At 41.3% G+C, this 23,969-nt stretch overlaps 1 protein-coding gene across 1 annotated transcript in view; it reads right to left on the reverse strand.

Moving 5' to 3' along the window:
- The window catches only part of Vwa8 (von Willebrand factor A domain containing 8), a 296,436-nt gene that overhangs the window by 192,452 nt on the left and 80,015 nt on the right, over positions 1-23,969 (reverse strand). Inside the window, exons 10-12 of the mRNA XM_051195337.1 lie at positions 10,032-10,163; positions 6,768-6,902; positions 6,597-6,674 (exon numbers count right to left, since the gene is read on the reverse strand). Of these exons, the coding sequence (XP_051051294.1) occupies positions 6,597-6,674; positions 6,768-6,902; positions 10,032-10,163 (345 nt within the window). The remainder of the gene's footprint in view (positions 1-6,596; positions 6,675-6,767; positions 6,903-10,031; positions 10,164-23,969) is intronic.

The following is a 23,969-nucleotide window of genomic DNA, read 5'->3' on the forward strand; positions in this document are numbered from 1 at the left end:
AATGCAATTGCCTTTAGCTTATTGCTCCCATTTAAAAAAAGACAGAGCACGTAGCAACAGAGAGCTTCACTTTTGACGTTTTTCTTGGGCAGTCATGAAGGAAACAGCTGAACAGCCAGTGGGGCTGCTCTTAGTGAAGAGGTTGGGGGCTTTGGAAGGGGCAGACAAGGGAAAAACTGCTGTGCTAAACAAGAGAATTTTAACATCATCTCGCCAACTATAAAAAGTGGTCAAAAGGTATAAGACAGAATTAGAGAGAGCAGAAATGAGCATTAGAAAGAAAAACACAGGCTGAAAAGTGGAGTCCTGGGGAGCCACTGCAGTTGAGGAAGGTTCAGCTTCATAAACAAAGCTTCTATGGAAAAAAATGGAAACACACCAGCAACAGGAAAAATGGGGCAAGGCTCTCAGAAGTTAAAACAGAAAACTGTGTTTGTTTGTGTAGACACAGGCGAAGATTGCAGCATGGATGGAAGAAGGAAGACAGACAGACAGATGCAGCTCCATTTAGGTGCAGAAAGAAAGGAGTTGATGGTAACTAAGATGTTAAGGTATCCTACACAATGGTCCATGGATGTGTATGCCCTTGGAATTCTAATTTGACTTTAACTTAGCCTTTAATCCAACTAGGAGGAGATCTCAAACCCAGCACATCTGGCTAAAAAGTCAGAACAAGGAGCACTTGCTTCTTCCACACCCCGAACTCACTGTCTCAACACTCACCAAGAATAAGAAGTGGGAAGAAGCAGCCCTGACACAGACACATGAGAACCTACAGCATAATGGAGACTATAGTTTGCATACTGTCACAATCTAAGACCCCTTTTTCCTTTAACTTCACACAAAACTAGTTATAAAAAAAAGTCTAAGTACAGCAGAACTCACGGATTAAGTGCACCTTTGCACAGATACAAACAACAGGACATCTCTGCCCCCAGAGACAGATGGTGAGTCACTTGCTCCTAATTAGTTTTCCACATTGAGTCAGACCTTGAAATGTCTCCATTAATTATGAAAACAAATTGATCCTTTATTCCCTTAAATTCATCCGTCAGTCCCAAAAGATGAATGAACTTGATTAAAAATGTGAAAGTGAAAGCAAACTTTTATGCTTGATCTCAAGAGCTTAATTTCTACCATGGAAACCACCTGATTGTCAATTAGCAAAATCCACAAATGTCCTTGCGGCTGGCGCTCAGCACAGACTTTGCTACCGTTCACAGAAGCAGTGATGTGGAGAAGACAGTCAGATAGGTTACGATTTTTCTATTTCTCTGTTCCTTCCCAAATCCTGTACCTGAGAAAATACAGCACCTACCTGGAAAATAGTGAAGTTGGAGCTACCATATATGAGAAATTTTCAAAATGATTTAGAGACCCATATTTAAGACCTAAAATGGTAAAATTCTTAGGAGAAAATGGGGGGGGGGGGAAATCACATCATTTGACTTGGTAGTGATTTGTTAAATATAACAGCAAAAACATAAGCAATAAAAGGAAATAATTGGGCTTCTTGTGCATGAAAGTACACAACCAAGATGAGAAGAAGAAGGAAAAAAAAAAAGCATGAGAAAAACATCAGCTAATCACAGATTTGAGAATGGATCCAATATCCAGAATATATAAAGAATGCCTACAGCTCAACAAGCCCAGTTTAATGTCCTATTCCCTGGTTGGAAAAGTGATTACCTGGCGCCTCAGGAGCATGGGGGAACCAGTTGGTCCACAAAAAAAGTTAATTGTGGCCAGCAGAGGCTATCTGTGTGCAAACAAGGAAAGCTACCAAAGGGTAGACAGCTCAGACAGTTGTCCAACACAGACCAAACTGCAGCACAAACCACTGTAAAAGGCTGCATGCGCGGAGGCTCAGGTGGTGAAGTGCTTGCTGTACAGTCATGAGAAAGTGAATTCAAGCCCCCAGAAACCATATAAAAATCCAGGTAATCCAGGTACAGGGAGGCAAGCTGTAACCCCACTCAGACAGAGCAAGGGAGGAGACAAGAGGCACCACGGGGCTTTCCGGCAAGCCTCACCAGCTAGTTCAGCAAGGACGCATCTCTATAACGGTTGAGTGAGATTGCTCTAGTCTCTCTATTAGCACACATATGCATGCACACACCTGTACACAGGTACATGTAAACACAGATACCGATAAACACTTATGCAGACACCCACATGAACATGGACACTAGCTACATAAAAATACAGACAAACAAAATAACATCAACAAAACCTCTACAGTACCAACAAACAGCAACAACAAAACCTCTACAGTGTGAAGCATCACAAGACACTTGGCCAAGCAGAAAAAAGGAGTATCAGGGAGGTCAAAGGTGAGGAAATACTTCATTTGTGCGGTGATACAGGAAAATAGTAACCAAGAGCAGGACCACAACCGTCCAAGAACTGAGTTAAGATCAAGATTCTAAACATAAAAATCCACCAGTTAGAAGGAGCTGAAATTAACACTAAAAGGGAGAGAATCTGCTCAATGACATTATAGCAGAAAATTTCCAAAATTAGAGAAGAATCAGTATTTAAACACAGGGGGCATTGACAAAAGAAACAGATATAACCAGAAGAAAACCTCTCCACAACACGGTGGAGTCTTCTGATTCTTCATGAACTAGAGAAAAGAACCCTACAATTCATACAGAAACAGGAAACACCACAAACGACAGCCCGGAGCAGAAAGACAGTGCTGCAGGCATCGCGCTACCTGACCTCAGATTACATTACACAGCCACAGCCACAGCCACAAAAACAGCACGACATTTGCAGTCTCAGAAAAGACACACGGACCTATAGAATCCAGAAAGAAACCTATACGAAGACAGCCACCTAATTTCTAATTAAAAAAAAAAGTCAGATCCCAGAGCAAAGATAGCTTGTTCACAAATAATACTGGGGAAATTAGATTCCCCTGTAGAAGAATAAAGTCAGGGCTGATATCTCTCACCCTGAACAAAACTTAATTCAAAATGGTCAAAGACTTTAATATAAGGCCTGAGACACTGAAAGTGCCAGGGGGAGACAGGTGAAATGCTTCAAGGTAGTCACACAGCAAGAACTTTCTGAACAAAGACCCCAACGGCACAGGAAGTAATCCTAAAATCTGACAAAATGGAATTGCACGAAATTAAAAATCTTCTGCACAGCAAAGAAAATAAACGCTAGAGTGAAAGGGCTGCATTTGGAGTAGGAGAGGATCTTTCCCAACCACACACCTGGCAGGACGTCAGTATCGCCACCACAGGAAGACCTGCAAAAATTCACATCAAAAATCACCTAATCAACAAGCAGGCTAATAGATCCAACACAGTTCTCAAAACAGGAAATGCAAGGCCAACAAATACTTGAAAAGTATTCAACATTTTTCAGACAAATGAAAATCAAAACTGCTTTGCAGGTCTGTGTCACCCTCATAGGAATGACTGTGTTATAAAAAAACAAAACCAAGAAAAGAAGGATGCTCACGAGGCAGTGAGGGCACCCCCCCCCCCGCCCCTGATGCTCACGAGGCAGTGAGGGACCCCCGCCCCTGATGCTCACAAGGCAGGGAGGGATCCCCCCCGCCACTGATGCTCAGAAGGCAATGAGGGACCCCCCCCCCCGCTGATGCTCACAAGGCAATGAGGGACTCCCCCCCCCCCGCCCCTTTTACTGTTGGCGGGATATAAATCCATCCGCCCACGGTTGGAATCAGTTTGGAGCTTCCTCAAAAAAGCTAAAAATATATTTGTTGATTGTTTTAGGAGTCACTTGGGTTAGCCTGGCCAAACCTTTGCAATAAGGTTTCCCATGTCTGGGACTGGGGTTTTTAGTCTATGTTTCGTGTGGAGAGCACTGTCAGCCCAGGTGGCTGGCTTAACTTCCTTTCAGATATATGTAAATGTGCACATGTGTATATGCACGTATGTATACACATACACTTACATTATGAGGTAAATATGAATTAATACAGTCCTGTGAAGCCTTAACAAAAAGCCTTGGTGTTGTTTGTCTCCTCTTCCTCCCCAGTTGGATCCCTTTCTCTATTATTCTCATTTCCCACTTATCTCCCACACCCTGCTATTCTCTGCCCAACGCCCACTTCTACCTATGGTTGCTTTATACTTTTCTGTGGTTACTCTATGTTGTGTATGCACACACGAGGGCTTTGATTTGTTTACTACCAATAAGAGAGAACATGGGGGATTGTCTTTCTGGGTCTGTGTTACATTGTTCAATACAATCTTTTCTGTTCTATCTATTTACCTGAAAATTTCATGATCTCGCTTTCCTTTACAGAAGAATGGTATCAATGTAGCCCTTGCCTATGTCTCAGGCGTTAAGGGTAGGAGACACCACACACTTTGGACACAGGGGTTGGATGACTTGAGCTGGATCTGACCTGAAAGCCTTTTTCCTGTGATCTGGCTTTGATGGCTCCAGAAAATACTATGCAAGCTGCCAAGGGAAGAAAGCAATTAAACAGTCCTACCCATGAACCATGACAATTGCCAGCATGGTAAGATGTGCATAACAGTGCAAAAACTGGCACTCACATATCAGTAGCAACCAACATGTCAAATTCAAGAAAACAAATACCATTTTTTTTCATAAGCAGAACCTATTTTAAAAATCTGTGTGTGTGTGTGTGGGTGGGTGAGAGAGAGAGGAGAGAGAGAGAAAGAGAGAGTGCATGTAGGCCTGATACTAGAAATGTGATTAAAACAGACAGGAAGAGACCTTAGGGAAAAGGATAAAGAGAAGGGAACTGGATACCTGTGCCATGAAAGCAGAAGGAGGGACTCTTGGGGACGAAAAGGGGAGCAGAGCCAGAGATGGGATGGAGAAAGTAAGCATGGAAGGGACTGGTTTAAAACAAAGCATGATACCTATGCACAAAAATGTTATACTGAAACACACTACTTTGAATGCAAACTTAAAAATCAGTTTAAAAACTTAAAGGACAAAAAACATGCAAGAGAATTTGAAAAGGCATGTCTCCAAAGAAGATATAAAATGCCAATAAACACAAAAATGTTCAACAGCTCTGTCACGGGGGAATACAAAAGTATGATGTACTGCCATTTCACACCCACTGGGATGACCATTCTAAAACAGAAACAAAAGGTGAAAATGGGCACTGATGAGCACTAAGACTCAGACGTGCTGCTGTGGGATGTGAACCGCTCAGTGCGGTGCAGTTCCTGCTGTGTAGGACTTAGAAGTCACACTTTCGTGACTAATCTGACAGAAATCACAGCAGCAATTCAGGCTCTATCTCCACTGAGCACAACAGCAAGAACAATCATAACCCAGAACAATGCAAGCTTCACTACCATAGGAAGATGCAACAACAGCATGCCCAACAATACTGTTTAGCCAGGAAATGGGTGAGATTCTGCTATGTGCTCCAAGGATAGACATGGACAACATTAGTGTAAATTCAGTAGATTACACAGGAAAGGACAAAAGGCATCTGATTCCATTTATATGAAGTAGCTAAAATAAGCAAACTTAATGGGGATAGAAAGTAAAATAGAGGTTATCAGGGTATAGGTAAGGTTGGAACTTGGGAGTTACTGATTACTGGGACTAGAGTTTCTGTTTAAAAAGGAAGAGCAGCAGCAGCAGCAAGTGATGCTGGTAAGATGCCCCAGCAGGTAACGGTACCCACACAGCAGAAGGAGAGAAGCAACTCAGGAAGTTGTCCTCTGAACTCACATGAACTCCACACATGCACACGCACGCACGCGCGCGCGCGCACACACACACACACACACACACACACACGATAATAAATGTAATAAAAACTTTAAAGTGGTGATGGTTACATGACAAAATGAATGTACTTAGTACCAGTGAATTACATATACAAAAGTGGGCAAAGCAGCAAAAATGTTACATAGTAGGTCTAGTAAAATAATGTAATAATGTATTTCCATTACCTCTTTCTGTAGAGGTGTGTGACCAACTGTCTACTCACCCCAGATAGGGAACCAACATCAGACCAAAGCATGATAAGCAATTGGATTTTCTTACATGAACATGAGTGAGGGGTTCGCTATAAACCATGGCAACTTACTTTTGGGAAGCTACAACACCAAAGAAAATGTCTCCAAGACCAGGAACTGTAAATACCTATCTGGTATATCTGGGGGGAGGGAGGATGGATGTGCTCTCAAGGTGTTTGTGAGCCTTCCCTTGTCTCCACAAGGGAACGTTAATGAGTCCAACCTTGAGAGGGCCTCTTGCAGATAATCCCAGCTGCTTCAATTTCAAGACAACTACACCATGTCATGTTCAGAAGATAAAATTCAACATCAGAGAATACTCAATTTTTAGCTTTCCAAAAAGTATTAACAAACATGTTCAGGGTGTACAGAGGGTGTATGTCCATAAAAACGAATCTCTAGTGAAAAACAGATCCTGGTTTGGTGTGCACACCAGATGGTCTAGAATGTACTATCACAAATTGCAAACAAATGTAACTGCTCTCTAATTTAAATGCTATTTCAGTTATAAAAAGTTCAAGCTTCAAGGTCAGAAGCACTGATGGGCTGAGCATGTCTGTTTCCAGGACAAGTTTGAGAAAAGCAATGACATACCTGATAGAGCATGATGGGTTCTATGTTGTATCCTAAGATATCAGCAAAGTTCTTAGCGATGACCGTTTTCCCACAACCCTACAAACAGAAACACCAATGTGTAAGGAAAGGGCTAAGCCCACACCCTCACAGCTGGCATGCACAGGCTTACACCAAAGCTGCCATTCTTACCTTTCCTCCGATCACACATAAATCCTTCACCATGTGAGACTGCATCATTTCAGCCAGTAACTGCTTGTGACTTGGAGTCTGAATGAAATGGTCAGGTGCAAAAGGCTGATTTATTGCTCTAGTCCCAGCTGGCACCTGTCATTTTAAAGAGGTTAAAAAATATAAATGCATGTTTTCCTCAAAATATTAGTAATGGGAAGCACATAATTTCCACTTAAAAGTCCCTTATTGATTTCCCGCTTATCAACTCTATGCAACTGTCTTTCCATTCCAACCTAACCATCCTTGTAAAATCTCTGTATCAATTATTCCTCTAAACTTTAAGTTTCATACCATCAAATGTGTTTGGAGCATGTCATTTTCATGTTCTTTCTAATTTGTCATTAAAAACAAATAGTAGTGAGCCTAACATTACTTTTACTTAAACTTCAATTATAAGAACAAAATTCAAAGTTACCACACTGGCATCTTACCAATGACCACCTCTTTCCTAGATGCCAGACCCACAGGTCCTCTCCACTCTTCCTAGTTACCACTCTAATGTATGTATCAGTGAGACTCTTTCCTCCCAGTCGCCTGCTTTTGCTTTGCAGTCGCCCACCCCCCCCAGACTCAATGGGTTTTGGACCTTAATGTCTCTTATTTTCTAGGGCCATTTAAGATTTTTCACTTACATATGTCTGTGTAAGTCTTTACCATATGTGTGAGGGACCCTGCAGATACCAAAAGAGAACCCCTGATCCCCTGGAGTTAGAGGTCGTTGCTTGTGAGCCTCCTGACGCTAGTAATGGGACTTGAACTCGGTCCTCTACAACAGCAGCAAGCACTCTGAACTGCTGAGCTATCCCTTTTACCCCTCTAGGGAAGCTTCTGAAATTAAATTTATTTTTAACTCACACATAAACTTAAAAATCACGTGTTATGAGTAGATTACTATGTGATGTTTCTGTATTATGTGTATGTTGGGTAACGTTTAGAAAAGATTGTCTGGTACCAACAAAAACGGCTAACTGAAAGGGCAGAAAGCAATGAACTTGCAGGGTCTTTATACCAAGATGGACTTGAACATTACATGGTGTATATACACACAAACATATTAAACCTATGATGACCTGACTTAAACATTACACAATGCATATACACATACACATAAACATAAATAAAGCCTGCCTCTTCTAGAACTTTTTTTTTTTTTTTTTTTTTTTTTTTTTGAGACAGTTTCTTTGTGTAACAATCCTAGCTGTCCTGGAACTCACCTTTGTAGGCCAGGCTGTACTCACTGAGACCCATCTGCCTCTGCCTCCCAAATGTTGGGATTAAAGGTGTGGGCAACCACTGCCTGGCAACTTCTCATTTCTTTTGGTTTGGTTTTGCCTTTGTTTGTGAGACAGTCTCCATACATTGCCCAAGTTGGCCTCAAACTCATGATGCTTTAACCTCTATTTCCACGTGCGGAGTTAAAGGTGTACACCATCACACGGCTCTTTAAACTCACTTTAAACTTCTTTGCCCTAGCTATTTGCAATGTAGAATGCTTTAGCCCTATCTGCAGTTACTCAACTATACACAATTATACACAGGAGCTTCTTTTTCCTAGTTAACTGTGACTTTGTACCCACAGACCAACTCTGTCCCTTTCTTGCCCTTACTCTCCTGGCCTCTGGTAATCACTATTCAACTCAATTACCACGACAGCCACATTTTAGATCCTACATGTATGGGTGAGGTAGCCTTCTCTTTGTTGGCCTTCTGGGGCCCATGCTGTGTGGAGAACTGTGGACGTAGCTGGACTGGATACAACATGAACTCTAAAGGATTGGTGGTTATGAAGTGTCAGTATCAGACCTGCATTTACAGGAGATCGTCTTGGTACTAACATAGAAAGTCAACTGGAATGAACTTATGGAGCCAGTATCAAGTGTAACAGATTATGGCAGCTGGCTCATCTCTTTTAACTCCAGACACTTCATTAAAACTCCTAGGCTACTAGAATACTCCTATGCTATTTTTTTCAGACTTAGCCTGGGTCTCCTCTTAGAAGCGTCCCCTTTACCTCCTGGCATGATTTTCATCTCTCGCACTACTGCAGTCCTTAGTCTTCTGCCTCTAACTCAGATCATGAAAGGACATCCATCTGAACCAAGCACCGGCATACAGTGGCAACTGTGCCTATCTAGAAATCACAGCAGGCCACTCCCTGACTAGTAAACATGGATAAAGAAAGGAGTCACTGTACAGCTCAGCTAGTTAAGCTATAATAAAATAGTAACCTCCAGAACTACTGGGCAACTTAAAGGGGATAGTATATGTAAGGAGACTATATAGTATACAAGAAATACATACTAAGTCTAATTAACAGACAGTCTGGCTCATGATAGACATAACTGACATTTAGTTTAAGGAGTGCATTAAGTATAGCTACATGAATAAATATTAATATCCATATTAAAACAAATTGTTATAATAGAATCACGCTTCATCACACATAAAAAGGCAAGCATTTGTTCTGACATTTAGGATTGTCCAGCTGGGTTTGCTGGTTTCTGGAGCCCTTAAAACAGGGCTAGAATAGAAGGGCAAAACAGACCACACACACCCCCTCCCTCTCTAAGCACTGCCTAACAGCACAGCTTCTGTCCAAAGTGATTCCTGCAGCTGGGAAAGGCTGGTCATGAATACAAGATTCTCTACTGAGGAAACGGTTTAAAAACACCATTTCTTTTTCCTCCATGTTTATTATTTTTCCCATACAATATGTTTTCAGCACCTTCTCCAACTTCTCCCAGATCCTCCCCACCCACTTCCCACCCAACTTTGTTTTTTCTCTCTCTAACAAACAAACAAAAATACCAAAATGCCAAAGCAAACAAAAAAGCCCACAAAAGAAACAAACACACACCATGGGTTTGTTTTGTGTTTGCCAACTCCTTCTGGGCATGGGGCCTGTCCTGGAGAGTGGTTGTTGTACTCAGTGGCACTCCTTTGGAGAAAACTGGTTTTCCTTTTGCTAGAGGGTATTCATTTGGAAGCACTATTCCTTAGCAAAAACTCATGCACAAAACATTTCCTTTAACCAACACGTGATTAGTGAAGGAAGGTTTTCCCCATTTCCTGAACTTTTCCCACCTAGGAGCACACAGACCTGGGTACAGATGTAGCCACATTGGTGGATCTCCAGAGGAGTGGTAGATCCAAAGCCTAACTTAAGCCACAGAAGTGGCCAGAACGAGACAGATTAAGGGTGAATAAACTGTGATGAAGTACCTTAATGGTCACCTCTTTTCCTGCCACTTGGATTGTCACGTGAGCCTGGGAGACGTGGTTGCCAGTTGTCCTCTCCACTCTTACAATTTCTTTGGGAAGCAGGGAGTTTCCAGAACCTTGGAGCTCAAAGCGCTGTAAGTTACCAGAAAAAAAATGTAATTTATCTTTCATTTCAGAATGAATGTCAAGTATCCAAAATTCTATCTAATTAGAACTGAAACCATTCTGTATTATTTATACAAGCAAAGGCTTGAAGTTAATGAGACTATTTTGCTTTCTACTAATACCATCCCACTTAAACAATAACTAAAGGTGATATAAAAATAGTCGCTAAAGGTCTACTAACACAATGGAAACGTTCAAGTTCGGAATCCACACTTCTTGATAATACGTTACAATCTGCTGGGAAGGGATGATTCACCTCAAGAGGACACTGAAGTGAGACAGGCTTGCGTTCGAGGACCACTGAAACTGGCACAAAGCTAGTGTTCCCTAAACCTAGGACACAGAGCTCAGACACCATTCAGCAGCCCCTTTGTGTAGATAGCACAACTAAAAAAATTAGAGCAATCAGTCTTGCACCGCATCTGGCAGGGTACCATCTGCACCGTATAGTTCTCAATCTTGTGGAATTGGGCTCAAAAGGCCAGAACCATTGGTTGTTTCTTAATGTAAGCCAACTATTAACATCCTAACACTGACTGCATCTCCTCACACCAGCTACTACAGTAAGAATGCATTCAGAGAACAGATACATTGAAAACAAATACTAATTGAAAGTTAATTAAAACCCACACTTAAAGCATGTTCAATATGAAAAGTTTCTTTTTTTAAATACAGAGAAACCTTGTAATCATTGCAGAACACTATCACTACAATGAGAGAGATGCAATCAATGGATGAACAACCATCTGATATTGAGAAGCACGATACATGCCCAGAATAGTTTTCAGAAGAAAACTATGTTCGAACACACACCTCAGCCAGAGCCTTCCTTCTGGAGATTTAAACCCCACAGGCAATCATTCCTTTCCAGGAACCTAAGGAAAAAAATTATCTATTTGTGCTACCATAAAAATTGAAGTCCAACACTTTACATAATCCACACAGCACACAACGTGATGAAAACTGCTTTCCGTACTCTAACAACAGGGATGAGTTTCATAGAGAATGACACCATTTCAGGGAGAGTCAATGGAGAGGAGCAAGGCACAGGCAAGGACTGAAATCCATCTGAATCAGACCAGACAGCTGTTAGTCTCCAGGAAACAAATAGGTGAAATTCAAGATGTGTTTACCCAGCCATAGGGCATTTTTTAAGTTGATAAAGTTTAAGTCAGAGCACGCATATTCCAGATGTGAACACAACTGTACTCAACCATCTGCTGTACTGGTTATACCCTCGTAGGTAACACTAGGTGAAATGTTTCAGTAGAGTAAGAACAGGAGGCTAGATTACACTTCAGATAGCAGGGAAGCTCACCTTGCAAGGCGAACTGCCACTTACAGGACTGCTCATCTGAAAGGCAATTCTGGAAAATGAGAGACATGATTCATTTCACCTTAGAAAGGGATGATTGACATAACACGTCATGATTTTTCTATGAACTCTGAATTTCACTTAAATAGAAATACCATTTTCTGGTATACTTTCTCTAGGAGTCTATTAACTGCACTGTGGTTTGTAATAAAATATATCGCACTGATGTTAGTCTATAAGGCAACCATATTCATCCTCTAACATCCAATCCTGGCACTAAATCAGCAGTTCTCAATTGACCCATGGGGGTCAAACATCCCTTTCATAGGGGTCACCTACGACCATTGGAAAACACAGATGTTTACATTAAGATTCATAACAGTATAAAATTAGTTAGGAAGTAACAACAAAAATTTTATGCTTGGGGATCACCACAACATGATGAACTGCGTTAAAAGGTCACAGCATTAGGAAGGTTGAGAACTACTGCACTAAATGATCCACTCTCTTCCTCTTTCTAGGCTGTGGAGCATGAAGAGAAATTCTTGAGATCTTGTTCATTAGCCAAGTATGTGGCCCTGTTCCTGTGGGGCTCTTTTTCGGTCAGTAGCTACTCAAACTACTGCTACCCTCCCAAGGAGCCAACAGTGGGCGCTCATCCAGTGGATCTCAGGAGGCAATTTAGCTGGCACTCTGCTCTCACAACAGAGCCTTCAGATACATAGACCTTAGGAGAACACTAGCCATTTGGGAAAATACCACTTGTCTATTTGATTCATACTCCACAATCTCCAGATCCCCACATGGGGCCACAGTCCGTGGTTAAATGGAAATGGAATATTTTCATCCTCAAAATGGGACGGGGAGGACCCACATGGCAGCTAACAACCACCTCTAATTCCAGTTCCAGGGGATACAGTGCCATTTCCTGGTCTCTACAGATACCAGGCATGCATGTGGTGCACGGTCATACGTGCAAGCAAAAGCTTCATAAACCTAAAATAAAAATAAACCTTTAAAAAACAACTCGTCTATTTTCATCAAAATCTTCTTTTCCTGATCTATCAATAAAAAGAAGTTCTACCTTGAGTGATAGAAAGATACGAGAAATCTTTCCCACTGCAAATTATGACGATTCCATCTTTGTATAGCTCAGAGTAACGGGATGTTCTTACATCACTCCAGAGCAGTGATACCCCAGAAGTCTCCTCTCCTTACCAAGCTGTACAGCCCATGTACCCCACAAATTTTGGCCTGTGTTCTTATAAAGATGTGTGTCTGTTCCTGTCAGAAGAGACAGACATTTCTTGTATTTACATCATGGCAGCAGCGGCCTACCATCTTTTGCATCAGCTCACCAAACATACTTTTATTATTGCCTCCTTGGTGCTCTTATGACTACTGCTCTTGGCAAATCCAGAAACCACTGCCAATTTCACAAACTCAGAATCTCCTTACCGCCTCCTTCCTTCTCAGTCTAATTTCAAAGTTCTCCTTAATTTTCTCAATCACTACATTTTAAGGCAGGACCATTTAATAAAAGTTAGCAACTGAAAGAGATGGTATACTTTATGGTAAAGACATCTCATATGCTCTAAGGGGCTGTAACTCTTGCTGATCCACAGTCAGGTGTTCATGGACACTCTGAAGTCACTTTGTACTCAGCCTGTCTTAACCTGCCTTTAAGAGGACAACCAACCTTACTTGCCTTGGATCGCCTACATAATTAACTTCTACAACCTAAGCTATACATATAACCCTAAATTATGTACTCTTCTATATCCCTGGCCCAGGATAATGCACATGTGTTCGAACAAGTGCTATAACCATCTGCTGGAAATAGAAAATAGGCTGAGAAGGGCCTTGTAAAATGAATATCCACCATGAACGTTGCATAGAACATGGATATAGGTTGATAAAGTCTGTTCACAGTGATGTCTGTTAGGCTCTTATCTGAGTGCACCGAGGTCAGCTGGAGTCAATGACTTATGTCCCTAGAAAAACTCTGTGCAAGATTACGGAAAATACCCTTCATTCCTCCTCTGATGAGATGCTTTCCTGTACTGTTCAATAAGAGCACAAAATTCTTTGTTAGAGACAGACAAGGGCACACACAGACACAGGGTCATAAGACAGCATTGAGGTAGGCACAGATTCAGACTCATACAACAGACCGAAAGACAATAGAGAGAAGTTAATTCAAATCCGGGCTTGCTCTTGATTAAATGACATCAACTGGATTCCTTAGCCTAATTTGACACCAATGCATTATTGGTTAACTCCGAGTTTATTATTAATGTGTTCAAACCCATGCAAAAAAAAAAAAAAAATACAGAGTAGGTTGGAGAGTAAAAGAAAGACATCAAAAACATTCATTAATCCCAGATTTAAAAAGTACAAAGCTGACATCTGTTAATGTGAGAAAGTGATAAGGTGATGTTTAGATACCAAAATCACGGAATAAGATCTTTTTAAATTTGATGTTTCTAAGTGTACTTATGTTCCCCCCCCCTTTTTTTTTTTTTTTGTTTTGTTTTGTTTTGTTTTTCAAAACAGGGTTTCTCTGTGTAGCCCTGGCTGTCTTGAAACTCACTCTGTAGACCAGGCTGGCCTGGAACTCAGATTTGCCTGTCTCTGCCTCCCAAATGCTGGGTTTTAATGTATGTGCTACCACCATTGGCTATTTCCTTTAATATTAAAAAAAATAGCCCTTTTATCCAGATATATAATTTTACAAATCATCTATTTTCACAACTCCTGGTTTTTCTTTTTTCCAATTTATGAAAGGCTGACTGTGCCTGCCACAGCCCTTTGACATCTCCATGTGGATATCTAACATGCACCTTAGACAAACATGGACAGCCACGGGACCTCCATCGCCTACAGTCTCTCCATCCTCAATTTCATCAGTAAAATCCCACAATCCAAAAAGCTTGTATCCTGGTCTTTAGCAGATAATACTGGATCTACTGCAAACAACTAAATGCATTTACCTTTTACCAACCTCACAGCTGGCTCCATAATTTCTCAACTAAACACAATTTATTAACTGACTTCTCAGCTTTTTCCCCAACACTCCCGACTTCTCACTTTAGTCCTTAAATGATGATGTTTTCAGGATTCAGTATCCAGTTTTTCTCTTCCTACTTGCCCCCAGAGCTTATTTAATGCAGCTCCATGAATTCAGCTAACAGTAATGATTCTCAAGCAGCTAATTTTTCGCTTTTTCTCTGAATGCTCTCCTGACACGGGCAAAAGGTCCCCAGAGCTCAGTAAGGACAGTCATGGTATCCTAAGAAGGCAAACCCAATTCACTGTCTGGGTATCTCCTGCCAGAAACCTCATTAGCCAGGCTCTACCACATACCCTGCACCTGCAAGTAGGCCCCAACAATTTATCTTTAATATCAAAATATCTCTAGAAATGTTAGTAAAAAATAGATCTACAACTTAAAACCACTGGACAAACCCACCTAGAAACCTCAAGGTCAGAAAGATTCCCCTGTTAAAAAAAGCTGTCTACTCTCCTCGCAAACATTTCCCTTCTCTACTTTCTCATATTAACTGACAGCATCTCTCCATCCACCAACTCACTCTCTCAATCATTCCCTAGAACTCTCACTTTTGCTCAGTCCTCTGTACCAGGCTTTTTTCTTTAGGCCACCAACCAGCTCCCAATCATGACTTACTAGTTATGAATGCTCGGCCTTAGCTTATGCTTGTTTCTGGCGACTTTTTTTTTTCTTTTTTCTTTAACTTAACCTCTTTCTCTTCGTCTATGTTTTGCCTTGGGGCTTTTATCATTTTTCCCCTGCCTTACTCTGTTTTTGCTAGCTGGCAGCTGCCTCGATGGTCCAAGGCATCTCCCTCTTTCTCCCTTGTTGTCTCCTCTTCTCTCTCAAGCCTAGATTTCTCATCCTACTCATTCTCTCTGCCTGCCAGCCCAGCCTATCCCTTTCCCTCTTCTGCCTAGCTATTGGCCATTTGGCTTTTTACTAGACCAATCAGGTGCCACCTTAGGCAGGCCAGATGAAACAAATGTAACACAACATTACATAATTAAACAAATACCTCGCAAACAAATGTAACACACCTTATATCATCAAATAAATGCATCATTAACAAATGTAACACACCTTCACATGGTTAATATTCCAGGACAGCCCTCTAACTCACCTTAGTTTATCACATAGCAACATCTATCGTCCCACCCCTGAGATATTTCTTGTGCCTATTTCATTCTTATTTGTCACTGAACCAATGCTTTTTACCAAAGCCATTCATCTTTTAGCCACAGTGTTATAAAATCACTATACTAAAATGTTACTAGAGAGTCTGCTGTCCTAACCAGACTATAAATTCTCCAAGAGGAGTGATCAGAGAGCATCTGTTTCTGCAGCCCTGGAATTTACTACGTAGACAATTATTTGCCAAATAATGAATGTTCAATTAATGTTTGTTGAAGTAGATAAAAACACTAAATGCAAGATCTTTCCAAACTTCGCAGAGAGAGATATGGTTCAGACTATATTATCAATGAACCAGAGTGGCGCACACTTTCTCAATCTCCAAGGGAACCTACTAATTTAGCCATTGTCATGACAGAGCCCTACTTAAGTAGGACTGAGTGCCAAGAAGCTTGGCTACATCTGTTCCTGAGCCCCCACCAGGATCAGACGTGCCATCCTCAAAACTCGGCGAGATGAGAATGAGAGTATTTTCTCTCAGAGCCTTAGCTAAAGCTAGAAGTGATGCCATGGCTACAGAGATGTTCTAAGAGTGTCATGTGATAAGTGCCATCTGTGAATGAAGTCACTCCAGCCATTTCTATAGCTAGTTTAGAATAAAAGAAAAGTGTTCTGAATTTTAGCTGAGTGCATTTTCAGCAGGTAATAGGTTTTCCTTTAAAATGTGGTCTAATTAAGTGATTATGTTAAAATTCAAATGGACATATAATTCAAATACCAAATCTCTTTGATTTCTAGATTATCTATGAGGGAAAATACACCCCCTTCTTGGCTTGTTCTATTAGAACAGATATGTCCACTCCTTCATTATAACCCTTTCTAAATTTAACCAAGTTCATAGCCACATTTCTTATCAAAACTATTTGAGAATAATGTTCACATATGAATATTAGCTTAAGTTATACTTTGAAGAGAGAGAACCCTAAAATAACAAATAAGGCAGAGTGCCAAAAACAGATAAAAGAGCTGCATATGTGCAGCCTGCTCTACTGCTCAGGCACCTGACAGTAACACACAGGTGTGAGAAGGGCAGAGTTCAGCTGAGCTTGAATTAAGGTCACTTGAATTAAGGTGACCAGTGCTTGGCCGAGCAATCCCAACACCTTACTGTCAGAGTTAGAACATTTCTGTTTGTGCTATGAACCTCTAACCGTATTTCTGCTTCCCTTATCATGAAGGCCAAAATGAAGTGCAAGCTCTGAAAAGCGGCCCTAGTACTTTGCAGAGGCAGGCTGCTCCTGTTCAAGGCCAGCCCGGTCTCAATATCAAGTGCCAGGCCAGCCAGGGCCACACGGTTAGACCGTTTCACAAAGAACTAGAGCCAGAAACACATCAATGGAGTTTCTCTGTAAAAAGGTGACGAACTTTGCTCACTGAATTGTCCACACAGTGAAGCTTTTCCCCAGCTGTGTCACAAAATACTTCCCATTGCTTCATTTCACCAGAATTTCCAGTGCCAGTCTCCTCTCTCCTTCCTTCAAATGGCCCCTTCCTCCCAAGGCATGCACACTGCCCGAGGGAACTCCCTGAACCTTCAGCTCTGATCACAAACACCAGATCCTCTGCTTCTGTGACTAATGTTAGTCAGGTTCAGGCACTGATTCCCAGAGAAGCTCCCATTCCTTTTCCAGCTCCAAGTGTAAGCCTTGGAGTGAATCCCCCTTTCTCCCGCTGTGTTCCTGCTATATGAAGCATGCTGTGATTACTGTATGATGGAATCCCATGGTATCTAGCACAGTGTGACTGTTTCTTAGGAAAACCCCACTCCTCACTAGGCAACTTACTTACATATAAAATGATGATTTTTATAAGAGAAATGATGATTGCTTATGTCTATGATTTAATTAGATTTTCTGAGTTAGCTTAAAAGATATGGGTGGTTAGAACAGTTAGTAAAGATGATTAGGGACATGACTTAGCTTATTCTGCCAACTGTTCCAATAAGAGATACCAAAAGTGGAATTGCTGGATCTTGAGGTAGACTGATTCCTATTTTTCTAAGGAGCAGCCATACTGATTTCCAAGCAGCTGTACCAGCAGTGAAGGAGTGTTCCCCTTTCTCTCTACATCCTCTCCAGCATAAACTGGCTTTGGTGTTTTTGATTTTAGTCAATCTGACAGGAGCAAGATGGTATCTCAGAGTTGTTTTGGTTTGCATTTACCTGATGGCTAAAGATGTTGAGCACTTTAAGTATCTCTTAGACTTTTTAGATTCCTTTATTGAGAATTCTCTATTTGGCTCAGTACCCCACTTTTTAATTGGATTATTTGGTGTTTTTGTGACTAGCTTAAGTTCTTTGTATATTTTGGAGATCAGCCCTCTGTTAGATGTAGGGTTGGTCTTTTCCCATTCTGTGGGATGCTGTTTTGTCTTGTTGACTGGTTCTTTGCCTTACAGTAGCTAATGGGAACAGAAGCAGACATTTACAGCTAAACACTAATTTGAACTCTTAGAATCCAGTTACAGACAGGGAGGAGTGATGAGCAAAGGGGTCAAGACCAGGCTGGAGAAACCCACAGAAACACCTGACCTGAACAAGGGGGAACTCATGGACTCAAGTTTGACAGCTTGGAAACCAGCATAGGATGGAACCAGGCCCCTTCAACATGGGTGTTGGTTAGGAGGACTGGGCAGTCTGTGGAGCCTCTGGTAGTGGATCAGTATGTATCCCTTGTGTATAAATGGTGTCCCTAGTGTATAAATGTACTTTGGGAGCCCATTCCACATAGAGAATACTCTCTCAGCCTAGATACACAGGGGAGGGCCTATGCCCTACTCCAAATGATGTGATAGACTTTGATGATCCTCCATGGAAGGCCTCATCCTCCATGGGATGGGAGGGGGGTCAGTGGGGGTCACGGAAGGATGGGATGGAGAGGGAATTGGGATTGATATGTAAGATGGGATTGTTTCTAATTTAAATTTAAAAAGAGATGGGAAAATAGTATAAGAGTTACGTTCTCCTCCGTTAGATGTGAAATTTGCAGAAGATGGAAAACAAGAACAAGGTATTCTCATGCATTATAGAGCCATGAATTCTGCCTGTGGAAAAACAGGCTGATGATCAAAGATAGTGATTTTGCCCCACGTCCCTATACCTAAGGTTAGGCGTGAGTTCCTTGGTCATTTAACTTACAGAATTATAATCACAGGCCCTGGTGTGTACCTCAGAAAAACAAAGTTATAAATGGAACTTAAGAGACCCTACTTTGTGTAAAGAAAAGTTGCTGTGTATTTACATTTTTAAAAAACTTCTATCTACAACTGTGCATGGTGGTACAAATGACTTTAATCTCAACACTTAGGAGATGGAGGTGGGCAGAGGCTTGAGCTTGGTCTACATAGCAAGTTTCTGACCAGTCAGGGGTACATAGTGAGACCCTGTGTCTGCTAGAAAATATTCTGAGGTAACCGAGACCCAGAAAGACACACATGGCATGTTCTCACTTGTGGATTCTAGCTCTGAATTCACAGGGTCGAGTCCAGAAATTAAAGCAGACACACAAACCAAGACAGTGGAAAGGGGCTGTGGATGGGGGAGAAGGGACTCTGGAGACAGGGTGCCTTACTTTTTCTACTGCCCTGGTAAAACATTATGAGCAGGCACTGCAGATGTTTACTGGAGCATGAGGCTCCAAAGGGTTAGAGTTTGTGAGGAGAGCAAAGGCATGGCAGGGGACAGCTGAATCAACAGCTGGGAGTCACACCTGGATCCAAAAGCAGGGGGCAGAGAGCTGGCTGGGAGTCCTCTGAAACCCTAGGTCCTATCCCTAGAGAAACACCTCTTCCAACCCAGACATGCTTTTTTTTTTTTTTTAATTTAAATTAGAAACAATCTTATTGTATACATTAATCCCAGTTCCCTCTCCCATCCTTCCATGCCTCTCCCATCCCTCTTCTGCTCCATAGAAAGGGTGAGGCCTTCTGTGGGGGATCATCAAATCTGTCACATCATTTGGGGCAGGGCCCAGGCCCTCCTCCATGTGTCTAGGCTGAGAGATTATCCATCTATGGGGAATGGGCTCCCAGTGTCCATTCATACATTAGGTATAAATGCTGTTCCATTACCATGGTCCCATAGACTGCCCAGGCTTCCTAACCAACACCCATGTGCAGGGGGCCTGGTTCCATGCTTTACTGGTTTCCAAGCTGTCAACTCCCCTTGTTCAGGTCAGGTATCTCTGTGGGTTTCCCCAGCCTTGTTTTGACCCCTTTGCTCATCACTCCTCCCTCTCTATAACTGGATTCCACGAGTTTGCCTCAGAGCTTAACTGTGGGTCTCTGCTTCGGTTTCTATCAGCTACTGGATGAAGCCAGCCATACTTTCTAACCCTTCCCAAACAGTCCTGCTAACTATGGACCAAGTATTCAAGCATATGAACCTTGGGAGGATTATCATTGAAATCAGAGAGGGAGAATAAGACACCACACTATAAAAGGACAAAGGGAAACAAATACGAAGGATGCGTGAAGCCACATTTTTTATAAACTTATTTAAAAACATGTATATAATACATACAAGAGTGTGTGGGGGGTGTTGAAATACTTCCCCAATAGCCCTAGACTAACAAAAATATCTCCAAAGACAGGAAATCTCCTTTTCAGTTGTTGGTCAGAGAGGTCCAAGTGGTTTCCAAAACAATATATGTCTTCCAGAACAGAAAAAACTATTACTGAAGAACCACACACTTCAAATACAAGACTCAGATTGAGCTGGAATTCACCTTGCAGCCTCTTCAAGGACTACCTCTCAGTATCTGAAGGCGCTATGCAAGCTACCAAGGGAGAAAAATCAGCAATCCTATTGGCCATAGAGGCTTCAAACACAAGAGACCGTCACAGCAAGATATCCCCAACGGTGCAATAGTGTCACTTTTACCCTAGGGATAACCAAGGGCTGTCCAATTGGACTTAGAGCCCACTCATCCTGGTACTGTACACTTAGTCAACTACCCATGCCTGGAGAGAACACTCATATAACCTCCTGTTGCCATTTTCCTAAACCAATGCAATTTACAACTATATTACACATAATTATAACTGACAGATGAGTGTAGTTCTCAACCTTCATCAATTATTTTTTTTTTTTTCCAGCAGGTAGAAGCCATTAGATCGATCCAAGACTGGTCACAATTGAGAGAATAAGTGACTGTTGGGTGTCTTCCCAGCTCCAACCAGTAGGTCTACAATGCAGCCCCTACATCGGGCTCTAAGATCATGGGAGGAGGAGAAGAGAGACTGTAAGAGCCAGAGGACCAGGATGCCTCTTGCTACATAGTATCTTCTAAGACATGACTTGGTTGCTCCAACTATGTAATCTGAACAAATGTGGCCCTCCAAACAAAACCTGTATAATGCCAATACCAGTCAACATGCCATTGTGGATGGGGGAAATTTCACAAGTCCCCACTCCAGGGGAAGAGCTAGAGGCAATCAATGTCTGCTAAGTTAGGAAGAAAAAGTTTTCTCCAAAAACTGAGTCTGGATGGGTATTACAGACCTGGTCAGCAGTAAAGACATGCATATACAAGAAACACTAAAAGGACTCAGGACAATATCTCCCAATAATACTCATAGAAGAGGTCATGACAGAGAAGTTGGGGGACAAGGAGGAGTTGAAAGGGGGAATAGAGGATTAGAAATGATGTAAAAAATTCAAATAAATAAAAATTCTATCCATAGCTACACTTCTCATAACTTATAAGAAATAATTGAGTTTTTAATTTTACTATTATTACTTATATCATTGGTAAGTGAAAATATTTCTTTGGATCCTTTGGATAGCCAATCTCACAAACACGCTCACTGAACCAACGAAGACTACACACCTGGGAGCTCTCAGTATTGCTAGATGCACTAAAGTGTCCCGTCCCTCCCCTCCCCTCCCCTCCCCTCCCCTCCCCTCCTCAATAGCACATGTGGGTTAGAGAACAAGGGAGAAACAAATACTATTCCTGCAGAATGCTTAAGGCTGGCAAACCTTGGCCTCTAAAAAAAATGGAGGTCCCACATAGTAGTCACACTTTAACTGTGAGAGAGAGAAACCTGCGTCTTCAGCCAGACTGTTCAGGAGAAACAAAATCTGGCCTTCCTAAGAGGAAGCTAATTAGTAAGTCAGTATGTTCCCAGTGAGGACCAACACACAAATACACATTAACAAACACCATAGGGGAGTCTGGCCTTTTAGAACTCACCATTGTTAAACATACAATGAGAAAATATGCTATACATGTTTTAAAAGAAAACCATGTCCCAAGTATTATTAGTGACTTCTGACAAAAAATGAAAATGTAAGTTTAAATGGTAATACTACATCAGAGGGGAAAAAAGCACAAGATATTAAAACTATTTCAAATTGTATAAACCTTCCATAATTATATAAATGCATTCTAAGCTGTGGATTTTAAATTTAAATTTTAACTTGTTACATTATATATTTTTCTTAAATATTAATCTTCAAATGTTAGGTATTTACTTTTTAATTTTGAAAGTAATTTCAAACTTATAGGGAAACTACAGGATAAACTGTACAAAAAGTTCTATTTCCCCTTCACTCAGATTCCTTGTTACCATTCTAGAATGTTCTGGCCTCCTTACCACCACACACACACACACACACACACACACACACACACACACACACACACACACACTCAACTTATTTCCTTAACAGCTTAAGAGCAAGCTGAAGATATGATGGCCCCTTCTCTTAAACATCACAGTTCACCATTCCCTGAAATCAAGAACTCAAGCAAATTTAATCTCTAAGTTGCTAAGTTAGAAAATGAATTTATACAACCATGCTACCCAATTCATAACCATGGAAGTGTTCTCAAACTGTGCCAACAACTTCACTTGTTCCCGAGACCAACCATCTAAGCAGGAAGACATGCTGCATTCAGCTGTTGTCACTTCTCAGTCTCCTTCAAGCCAGGACAGCCTTTCAGTTGTCTCTCATGGCCTGAAGAGTTTTTAAAATACCGGCTTTCTTCTGTAAAGTGTCCCTTAACCCAGGACTTTAACTATACTTCTTCATAATCCAACTCATATGCTCAACTCTCAGCGGGATTCCTGACAAATGATGAACTCTTGCAAACAATACTTTTGTTTGCACACAATGGCAATGTCAGTTTGTTCTGCCTGGTCACGTAGATGGTGACTATAAAAATATCATTTTCCTATTTTGTAATCAACTAAGTATTTTGCAAGATATCCCAAGATGACACTAATGCCTAGTTACAGAAGTATACACACACAGAAACACATACACAAACTTTATACTTCCTAAGTCAACCATCAATCTGATGATGGCCTAATAGTGAATTTTCAACTTATATGATTTTTCTGTATTTGTAAATATTCTACAGTGACAAGGAGAGAGCTGCTTGTCTTCTGTATTCTAATTTTTAAAAATCAGTGTAGACTTCTGGATACCTATTTTATACAGTGAATAATTATTATTACTTATTTTTAATGTTAAAAGAAAAGCTCTTCTGTGGTTTTGATATGCTAACATCATTTGTTGAAAATCCCTTTGATCTCATCTTAGGTTTCTTGATCCAATCTTCAGTTAAGCCCTATTTCTCAGGAATTAGATATTTTTACTGAACATGCGATGTAGACATCCAGGTGCTTGGGGTGATCATGGTTTCTAGATCTGTTAGAGCACAGAGCTGGAAAATGTGTAAACACACACACACACACACACACACACACGTTTTTGTTACCATATCTACTTTATACACATTGTGTAATGTTATCCTCCAGCCGTGACACAGCCACTGGCATGTTGAAACCAGAGCAACTCTGTTTGCCAACATGAGACATTCACAGGACATTCAGAAGGGTGCTCTCATGGAAGGGAGAGCAGGTTCACCAAGCAGTGTACAAGCATCTCTCTCATTAGGCACATGCAAGGTACTCACAAGGCCCTGCACTAGACCCACAGGCCTCACGCCTGAGAACACAGTAGGTAACCTTGAGTCAACTCTCTGGTGCACAGAACTAGACTTGGTTGCAATCATTTCTCTAGTCTGCTGTTTGTGCTCCAGTGCAAGAAGACTATGTCTTCTTGTTCATGTCTTCCTAGGAAAAGGTAACACTGATAGATAGAAAAAATAACCAGATTCATAATCATATCTCCATTTCCAATCCAGTAGCTTTCCTTTCTATGTTCATAGCCCTTCTCCAACAGTGAGACCTGTAATTTCC

The sequence above is a fragment of the Phodopus roborovskii genome, unplaced genomic scaffold (genome assembly GCF_943737965.1).
Source record: "Phodopus roborovskii unplaced genomic scaffold, PHOROB, whole genome shotgun sequence".
Classification (NCBI taxonomy): domain Eukaryota; kingdom Metazoa; phylum Chordata; class Mammalia; order Rodentia; family Cricetidae; genus Phodopus; species Phodopus roborovskii.